A 10,328-nucleotide genomic window follows, 5' to 3' on the forward strand; every position below is an offset into this window, starting at 1 on the left:
CATGCTACTTTGGTAAATAATGGACAAGGTCCAGGACATGGCTCTGTTGAACTGCCTCTTCCTCCCAGGTGTGAGCTAAGGCAACAATCTGTGGCGCTACCATTGCAGGGGCCCAGGCAGCTGGGCCAGCCTGTTACCCACCCGTCATCCTGCCAGCCTCGGTGGGCCTCACCCAGCTTGGTGTGGTGAGGCTGGCGGGGACCCTCCATCCCTGCAGGAGTCATCTGCCTCTTGCTGTCACTAATCCATTTCTCCTCTCCTGGCCATCAGAATCCCACTTCAAAAATATTAAAAGAATATTAACATTATCCACACACACTCCTACCACCTTTAAAAAGATTTTTCCCCATTACCCCTGGAAACTCTTAAGAATTATTAAAGAGAGGGATGGAGAGAGAGAGACACACAGAGAGAGAGGGGCCCACCAGAGGCTGGGAAGCTCTGCTTTGTCAGGGAGAAGAAAATAAAGAGAAATCAGCCTGGCTTCAAAGGGCGCATTTCCATAATTGCCCTGTAACTTTGGCAAAATAAATCTGAGTGGCTGAGAGAAGCACAATCTGCCAGATGAGTGCTCTCCAAAGGCCCCAGGGCTGTGGGCCCACTTGTTAGCCGCCTAGCAGTGAGAGAATGTGGGACTCCCCACCCGCACAAAGCCATGACGTCACAGCCTGCCCAGCCAGGCCAGCCCCCAGTCAGCCCTAACCTGCCTTTGTCTCCCTCCTGCTGCCTGATAGGCACCCCCCCTCTCCCCTAGGTAAAATAAGCAAGTAAATAAATAGTGCCATTTATGTGCAGAGAGGACACAGCAGCCTCTGAAGGGTGGCAGCTGTTAGGAGGAGAAAAACCACAGGACTTAAGCCTTCATCTGTAAGAAGCTTCCTGTAACCTGCTTCTGACATCAATATCCAAGGGAGAAAGGTCCCAGCTTTGCAGATGGATGGACGTCCTTCTGCGGGCTGATTCCCTCCCTTTCACTGCTGACCAGAGAAGGTTCCAGGTCCACCCACCGGATTGAGATTCACTCTTACTTTTTCCCAAGCTCCCAGTTTCCTGTTTGCTGTGCCCCCCAACCCCCACCCCCACCCCACCCCCGCCCCCCGCCCATACCAGGGCCAAAAGTTTTTAGAGAACCAAACCATTCTGCTTAGTTTTAGTGATTCTCTCAATACAGCTGTGGTTTCTGAGAGAATATACTTGTCGTGCCGGCCCCAGATACCTCTCCCCCCTCAACTCACTGTGCTTCCAGCACCATTGACAGTTTGGACCAGGTAATTCTGTATTTCAAGTACCAACTAGGCCTGACCTGAATGGCTTAGGAGATCAGATAAGAATGGGTGCATCCAGGGTGCTGATTCACTGTGTTGGAGGATGGTCTTGCACCTTATAGGGCCTTTAGCAGCATCCCTGGCCTCTGCTCCTGAGATTCCACTAGCAACCCCATCCAAGTCACCTCCAGACATTGTCAACTGTCCCCAGGGTGGGAGAGGAGACAAAATTGCCTGGTTAAGGAGACTGTTCTGCTCATAATGCCTCTTCCAGCTGTGTCCTGCCTCAGCAGGGATGTGTTTATGGAGATTTTCCATCCACAGTGGAGGTGGTCTATAGAAAGACTGGGGCCTCTGCAGAGAAAAGCAGCAGCTACATCAAAGCTAGGCTGGTCACACAAAGGTGGACATTTTTAATGTGGTCAGGTTGGCTGGCTGAGTCAGGTGATGGTGGCCAGTTAGGATCAGGAGGCAGTATCCAGTGAACATATGGGACCCCCTTTGTTAGAGTCTGTAAACAAGTCAGGATGGCGCCTGGTATTTTGCCAGGGGGAGTGGTTTGTGAGGTGGCGCCAGCGAGCCATTAAGTGTGGAGATTTCTTATTGGTTGACTGCTGTATCTAGTTTATGTTAATTAGGATAAGCTGTGTGGAATGTATAAATACCGCCCCTGTCCTCCAATAAACGGCTCCCACTCCTGCTGTATCAATGTACACAAGTTGTGTACATTGATAACACCCCCCGGTTATTTTGCTGCAGCCAGACTGCGGCACCCCTTACTCCATATTTATCTTTGGAGTCATTCTTCTTTTCTTTATGCCTAATTCTGGAAACTGTTGGGGTTGAGTTGTCTAATCCAACCCTCCATTTTCCCAAATGTTTACAGTGGGGCCTAGAGTAGACGATTTAGGACCCCCTTTGAAAGGTTAACTCCAAACACAGACACAATTTTTACGTAGCTGCAATCACCCATTTTGACTGGATAAGGTGAGCGAGTAGATGCAATCAGAAATTCTAGGACAGACAGGATATTTCTAGAAGGATAAAAAAGCAAGGTCTTGGAAGAAACTCCCAATGAACACAAACCAGAAGATATCTGACATCCAGTTTCTACTCAAGCATTCAATTGCTCTGGCTAACTCTGCAAACCCAGGCAGGCCTTGAAGAGTGGAGCCTCTGGGCCTGCCTGCCCTCTAGGGGCCCAGTCCTCTTCTCACACCTGGGACGGGGCGAGTTGTCAAGACTCTAGCACCCCTTCCTTTCTTATCTCTTTTTGGTTGGACCTTGCTTTTTCCTCCCTATATTCCCCTGAAAAGAAATTCAATTGAAAACCATTAACATCTGGTCCCAGAGGTGGACGATCACTTAGGGAGATAATTTTATTCTCTGGCTTCCTGCCCTTGTGATGCAATCCTCCCCACCACCCCCACCCAGCTCCATGCAAATAATGAGGGAAGCCCTGCCACACATTCCTTCCTCTGACCTAATTGATTATCCCACACACCTTGGAGTGCTTTGCATAACCAACCCCGACAGCAGAAACCCCTTCCTGGCAGGTGATTGACATATTTTATTTCTAATTGAAGCTTAATCAGACCAGGGATGAGATACCCATATTCTCATATTCTCTCTCTCTCTCTCTGTCTCTCTCCCTCCTTCCCTCCAATAATAAGAGATGGAGGCAGTTGTTCCTGGGATCCTGGGAGGAGGGAATGAGGTGGGCTGAGGGAGAGGTCTGGGGAAGGAAAGAAATGAGAGCTGGCTCCCCAGTGAAATACAAGAGCTGCAAAGGGGAGCCATCTCCTCTTCTTTGTCTTGTTGGAAACTATGATAATCTGTTCTGATTAGTTTATCTTATTGGAGTCGGTTTGCGGCCACTTGAAGGGCCCAAGTGTTCTATGGGCTAAGGGAAGCACACTCACACATACAGGGACTCCTCCAGGTGTATGCCCACTCTCCCCCACACATGTGCATTTACTGCTCTTGAAGTGTGGATAAAATTGGTTTCATCCAAGGACCATTGTCCCTGCAACGTGATGACTGGACAAGTTGACCAAACTCCAGGGTCTTCGCTAGAGCAAGCCCCAGGGACCTATCACCAGATCTTGTCAAGCTCTGTGCAGCCTCTCCATGCCCACCTTCCTTGGAACATACCCAGTTTTCCTTCCTTGGATATTCAAAATGGAGAAGCTGCCTGACCTCTGTCATAGCCCCTCTCCCTGCCCCGCTGGGCCCCTGCCTGGGGAAGTGTCCTTTATCCCTGGGTGGAGCTGGGCTTGCCTGAAGGAAGACACTCCCGTGACCAATGGGTGGGGTGGGCAGAATATTGCAGGTGTCTGAGGAGTGGGGTCTCAGATTCTGGAAGACTCTGGAACTACCCACCTACCACCCATCAGCACTGGACACTTCCTCTCTCAGCTTCACTATTACTACCCTGCCGGGTAGCCTGACTCCCATTTTGCAGATGAGGATATAAGGGCAGGAGGAGTTCAATTATCTGCCCAGGGGTTCACAGGAGATAAACGGGGGAAGGGGGCACAGTGTGTGCCAATCAAGTGTGTCAGGTTGGAGCTGAGGATTGCAAGGTGTGGGCCTTATAAAGGCTGTCATTGTAGTAACCAGGGGCTGCAGCCCTGGTCCTGGGGTCCCAAGCTCAGGTTCAAAGCCCTGGCAAGTTGAAGTTTGCCCACTTCCAGCTCAGCCGGTTTTATGTCTGGGGGTTCTGTGGCCAGTCTGGGCCTGTGATCTGGAAATGTGCCCAACTACAGAAACACCTTAAGGACAAGAGGGAGCACTGTGGGGGGGGGGGGGGGGCGTCTCCTGCCTCTGGGGAAAGGTTGAAGGAGCTGCAGGACATCTTTGCCAGGGTCAAAGCCCTGTGTGCGGCTGGCACTACCCTAACACTCCCTCCCCCTTGCCCCTGGGGCGCTGCTGCACCCCAAATGTCCCATCCTGGGTGCAGGTGTCCAGCTCAAACACCTGTGCCCGCATAAACCGATCCTTGCCAGACTGCTCCGGACTGCCCCAGCTCCCGCAGAGCTTCAATGGTGGATGACATTGCTCTGTGCCTTGTTCGGTGACTTTGGGAGTACGAGGTCTTCCTAAGCCTCCTCAGGAACCCGAAAGATGGTCCCACGCCCGCCTGGCTCTGGGCTCTGCAGGTCTTGCTCCCCGCATCTGGCCAGCCTATTTACTAACATCGGTAGAGGGGTGTAAAAACAAGCGGTCTCTACTTCCTACCCGGAGGCGTTCCTCTCTCAAGCATTCCCCACATCTTCAAGTCAAAAGTGATCAAGATTGGCTGGCAAACTGAAAGAGGAAAAATAGGGCGCGGAGGGGGCGCGACGCCTGGCCTGGCTGCAGAGGCGAGGCCAGGGAAGCGAGTCGCAGAGCGTCCCTTTTGTCCTGTAGAGGGAGCTCCAGCCCCAAATTTCCTGGCTCCCACCCCCAACCCGCCTCCAGCCGGAATCCTGGCTGGAAAGGTGCAACAGCCCGACCCCCTAACTCCGCTCCAGGACCCCAGAAAGTTGCCCCTTCCTGGGCATTTTGGGGTAATCTCACTGGAGCGTCTAGACGCACAGATATCGCCACGGTCCTACAACTCTCAACTGGAGCGCAGTCACCCGTCACTCGGAAGGAAGGTTGTGTACCCCTGGCCCCTTGCACTCCATATCCCCCCCACACCGCCAATCCACAACTTTGCATTTATAAGAAGACGTCTGAAGGGTGCAGGGCGGCTGGAAAGAGGCCTTGAAGCGGAGCTTGCACAGCCTTTGTATGTAAGACTGAGAAAACCTCGATTGTGCCTGTCCAAGAATGGGAACAGGGGGTGACCAGAACCGCCCAGCCTAAGTCCTCCGCGTCCAGATGCTTAGTTTTTCTTCTAAGTCACCAGAGAAGGCTCCAAGGCCCCGCGGTTGCTCCGTGGACCGATTATTGGACCCAGTTTTCCAGCTTCTGGTAGGAAATCTTGCCCAGTTTCCCACCTGTCTCCTCCGCCCTTGATCTAGGGCGCTCCAGGTACTTCTCCCACCGCTTCCCCGCCTGCGGCGCACCCCCAGTCCCGCCACTTTGGCGCCTCCTTCGCCATTGCTGTTCTCTAACCACCTCCCTTCCCCTTTCCCGCTGATTCGGGAGATTCTCCAAACAACTGGGGGGGGGGGGGAAATCCCCCCAAACCCGAAAGAACCACCAAACAGATCTATCCGGAGGCAGGCGGGCCGGTATAGTCAAAGTGGCAACAGCTCATTTATTTAGCCAAAAATAGATACTTTCTTGTACAATTTGGTTCACACATATGTACATTTTTCTGTATATACAAAACAGACACGCTTATTCTCACTGAAACTCCACCCCCCTCCCCAAATCAATCGAACAAACCAACCTGACAATGGCAGTTAATGTGGGGTGGCACAGAAGCGACTTGGGGAGGGATGAGGGGGACTGATTTTATTTCTTTTTCTTTTTTTGTTTAGTTTTCTTTTTAGGTATTCATACACGGACATGCTTACAAGTTGTAACTATACAGAGCGTTTTGTTGTTGTTGTTGTTTTTACAATTATTACAACGATTTAAAAAGTATTAAAAAAAAAAAAAAAGAAAAGAAACTAGGATGAGGAGAGAGCCGATAAGACCAGAGCCGCATCCAGGTGGTTCTGGGGCCTGGAAGAGAGTTGGTGGGAGCAAAGGAGGTGAGATACAGGGACTCGGAGGTCGCCTAGGGCGGACACACCCTACCTGGGGCTGGGGCCTGGGCCGGGGAGGTGTCTTAATGGGTAATCCTGTTCAGCGGAGATGTGTGTGTTGGGGGTTAAACTATTAAGACAGGCCGAAGGCGCTAGACCCGAAGGTCAGGAAGGAGTGGGCCTCACTGGGAGGCCGCTAGTTCTAGGGGCCTGTTTGCCCGGCCAGCTTAGGGTTCCCAGCTCTAAATCCGCAGGCCGCACCCGGGGGCCTGGGCTGGAACTGGCGGCGGTTTCTGCGCTGTGAGAAGTGATAGTGGAGTGCATTTTGTTTCCTTTAAAAAAACTTCTCGGCCAGGTTCCCCCTGGGGCAACAAGCTGTGCGTAAGGCTCGGCCTTCTTTCCTCCTCCCGCCTCCGGCTCCCCACCCCACCGAGCTCGGGGTCTCTTACCGCCTGGGCACGGGCTGGAAAGCTGTCTTGAGTAACTTTTTCTCCACTTCCAAGGCACTACAGCGATCTGAGAGAAGCGAAGAGAGGGAAAAAGAGGGCTTTTAGAACGCTCGGTTCGGGCGCCAGAGCGCGGGAGCCGGACGCGGAGCGGAAAGAAAAGCACCTGGCCCCCCCAGAGCCCTGTCCGTCCCCAGATCGGGTCTCCCAGAACCCCCTCCCGCTGAGCCCAGCGCTCCGCAGTCACCTGTTCCGCCCTCGGGCTCCGTGGGTCTAGCGTAGGCGGTGGCGGCAGCCGGGTGACCAGCGGCTCCGGGAAGTCCCAGCAGGTGCTGAGGGGCCGAACCGAGCAGGGAGAGAGGGTGCGGGCGTGGGCCGGGCGGCGGGCCTGGGAACGGCCGGTTGGTCCAAGCCGGGAATTTGCCCAGTGGCGCCGAGACCAGTCTGTGAGCCGCGGCGGCGGCAGCGGCTGCTGCGGGAGAAAGCTGTAGAGCCGGGGGTGCGACCGCTGCCCCAGGAGGAGAACATCCCGTGCCAGGAGGCGAGCGGCGTGGGTTGTCCGGGCTCGTGGCCGTCTCGGCCAGGGACCAGATTTTGGGCTTCTGCAGGGCAGAGGAGGGAGCCGGTGCCGGTGCGCAGGGGTCAAGGCCGGTGGGAGGCGAGGGCGGAGATGGTGGAGTCCCGGTCACTGGCGGTGGCGCTGGGGCCAGACTCAGGACTGGCAGCGGCCGCTCCTCCAAGCCCTCGGTGCTGTCTTCCGAGTCGCTATTTTTGGAGTCCGAAATGGGTCCCAGGCCTAGGTCACCGTCCCTGCGCGCTGCCCCAGTCAAGGCCAGCTCAGGCCCGGCAGCCGTGCCGTCTAAGTTCTCCAAATCGATCTCCTCGTCTTCGTCGTCGTCTGCCAGGCCCTCGCCCCCCGTGTCCTCCTCCTCCCCCACGAGCTCCTCCTCCTCGAGATCCAGCTCGCGCTTGCCATCTTCCTCGTCCTCCTCCTCGTCTTCCTCCTCCCTCTCGCTCCCGTAAGCATTGCCCTCTTCATCCGTGCGACTGCGGGGCGCCCAAGTCATCTTGTTCTCCTTCTTGAGACGCCGGCGCGCGTTGGCGAACCAGGTGGATACCTGGGTGAGGGTCATCTTGGTGATGATGGCCAGCATGATCTTCTCGCCCTTGGTGGGGTAGGGATTCTTGCGGTGCTCGTTGAGCCAGGCCTTGAGCGTGCTTGTGCTCTCCCGGGTGGCGTTCTTGGGACGGGACGGGTCCCCAAACTGGTACTGGCCATACGGATAGAAAGCGGGGTGCGGGTGCGGAAACGCTGCGGCCGCGGCCGGATGCTGCACCCCAGGGCTGTCCTTCAGCTCATACTGAGCGCCCTGTACGCACATGGAAAAGGAAGGGGACACGCGCGGAGGGAGCGCGGGTGAGCTCCAACAGTCGCCGCCTCCACCCTCCTGGCCCGGACCCTGGTAGTCTACTCCCGCGCGCTCACCTCGCCCGGCGCCCTAGCTCCAACCCTCTTTCCCGGGTTCCTCCAGCTCTTACCAGCTGCGGGAAGATGGGCAGCTCCGCGGCGTAGGGCAGGAAGGCGCCGTAACCCTGGGCGGCGGCGGCGGCAGCAGCGGCCGCAGCGTAGGGCGCCCCATACACGGACGAGAGCACGTTGGATAGGGACCCAGAGGCGGTCAGTTCCGAGGCTCCCGAGCCGGGTCCTCCCCTGGCCCCCGCACTGCCGCCGCCGCCGCCGGCAGCTCCCGGGCGCTCGGGCGGGTAGAGCGGGCGGATGTACTGGTATCCGAGCTGGGGGAAGGACATGGTGGCCCGCGGGGCACGGACGGAGAGGGGGGCCCGGCCCCCGGGGCCGCCCTGCTCAGCGCCGCCCGCGGGCTCCGGCGCGCATCGGGGGCTGGGGCCGCGCTACCTCCCGCTCTGCGCGGCGCTCCGGGTTCCCCTATTGATCTGCTCCGCGGCGGCGGCGGCGGCGGCGGCGGCGGCGAGGAGCCAGGTCAGGTCCGAACAGATTGGCGGAGATTCCCCGGGCTCCGGGCTCTGATTGACATTTCTACGGGGCCGCAAGCCCCTCCTCTCTGCGCCGCGCTCCCTCCTCTCGGCCGCCGGAGCCGCCTCTCCCCGCGCGGCGTTCCTCACTGCCCTCCTCTCCGCGAGCAGTGTCGCGCCTCGCTTCCTTCGCCCTCCTCTAGTTTTCACTCCCCCTCCTCTCCCTTCCTCTCCCCTCCCCGCGCTGCGCCTCTTCCCCCAGGATCGCTTCCGCTCCTCGGCTGTCCTGGACGCTAGGAACCCTCTCCTTTTTCTTCTCTTTCCCTGGCTCCCTATTGCTTTCCCCCCTTTTTTGTTCCCTTCACTTTTTCTTCTCTCCCTCCTCTCTTAAACCCTTCCCCTGGCTCACGCGCACCACCTCCTCCGACCTTCCTGGCCTTTCTGCGCCCTGGTCTAAGGCGGCCTAAAGTTGCCCACACTCTGGGCGCCGCGCGGGGGGTGTGTGTCCGCGTCCGTGTCTGTGTGTCCGTCCCCGCCCTTCCACCCCCTCCCTCACCCTTTCCCAAATCTCGGGTCTGACGTCTCGCCCTCTTATTCGACTTTTCCTGGCGTCTCCTCGCCGAGTCGCCAATCGCCTGGGCGCCTTACGGGCGAGGCCGCCCACCCCCGCGGATACCGCGCGCGGGGCGGGGCGGGGCGGGAGCCCGGGCGCAGCGAGTCCCTTCCCGCCCCCTCCTGCCTGCGCCGGGAGGGGGAGCGAGAGGCGCTGGGACGCGGGTTAGGACTGGGTCAGCTCGCCCCTCCCTGCCTCCGGCTCCTCGGCGTTTCTTCCCCAGCCGCAGCGACAGGCCTGGGTCGGGACCGGACCCTAGGCCAAGGGAGACCCCCGGTTTTTCTTTGCCCAGGGCCCCTTTTCAGCTCGCACCTTTCGACTCCCGGCCTCGGAGCGGTCGGGAGGGAGGGAGAAGAGTGCGCGAGGGGTGAGGGAGTGCGTCCTGAAGGCGTTTTTAAAGGCCATCTCACTGCCCAGGGGGTGGGGAGTCAACCCTCCACCCGGGAGGACCAAACAGTGCAATTTGCCACATTAACGCCTCCCGGGTGTCGGGGTGCGAAATCCCTGTTGGAAATGGCGGGCTGGGCTCGGTGGCCAAAGGGTGGACACTCCGGAGGTCTTAGAGAGCCGCGAAGAATCAGTAGAGCCAGAAGGAGTGGAAGAGGGGAGGAACAGGGAGCCAGACGTCGGAGGGCCCAAGAACTTTCAGAGAGTACTTCGAGAAGTTTCTCTATTGGCATTTTTGGGGTCTGTCGAGATCCTCGTTTCACTAGCCCTTTCCCCGCTCCCAGGTTCCTGCGTCAACCCGTTTTCCTTCTGCAAGGATCCTCCCACCGCCGGGGAGGGGTGGGGGGATGGGAGGCAAGACTTTGGGTTGTGCGGTGGAGAATTTCCTAAATCAAACTTGAAATATCAGTATTCAGGCGCCCACCTTCACGGATTAGGGCGTACCGTCAAGAAAGGCATTGAAATGCCCGGAACTGCTGCGGCTCGGGACTAAGTGCCTTAGGCCGCGGCGGCGACCCGCGCACGGGCCTGGCCTGAGGCGGTCGTGCCTCGGGGACAACTTGGGGGGCGGCGACTCTGCCTTGGAGTGGCCAGCCTCAGCTTGAAGGCGGAAAGCTGCCACCCGGCACTGATCGATCAAGGAATCGAATCCAAATTCCACTGGAGTGGAGGGATCCGAGGGTCTCGGCCCCCGCTGTCTCTGGTCACTGCTGCTCTGGGGACTCAGTTACATAATAAAAAGTTTCTTCTTAACCCACCCCCATTCCTGCCACTTTCTTGCGACTGGTAGATGACTTCCGCGGATTCGAACGCCAAGAATAATGAGGGAAAAGACAAAAGAAAGTTCGGGAACGACCAGGTTTAGGATTCCATGGGGGGA

General features: G+C 57.4%; 1 protein-coding gene across 1 annotated transcript; it reads right to left on the reverse strand.

The window, feature by feature from the left end:
- Positions 1-5,848: 5,848 nt before the first annotated feature.
- On the reverse strand, positions 5,849-8,205 carry Irx3 (iroquois homeobox 3). The gene is made up of 4 exons (XM_027939135.2): positions 7,936-8,205; positions 6,644-7,766; positions 6,400-6,466; positions 5,849-5,927 (listed from the first exon to the last, which is right to left on the reverse strand). The coding sequence occupies exons 1-4, from the start codon at positions 8,203-8,205 to the stop codon at positions 5,873-5,875; spliced, it is 1,515 nt and encodes a 504-aa protein (XP_027794936.2). The 3' UTR covers positions 5,849-5,872.
- Between the last annotated feature and the right edge of the window lie 2,123 nt (positions 8,206-10,328).

This window comes from Marmota flaviventris, chromosome 18, assembly GCF_047511675.1.
Source record: "Marmota flaviventris isolate mMarFla1 chromosome 18, mMarFla1.hap1, whole genome shotgun sequence".
Classification (NCBI taxonomy): domain Eukaryota; kingdom Metazoa; phylum Chordata; class Mammalia; order Rodentia; family Sciuridae; genus Marmota; species Marmota flaviventris.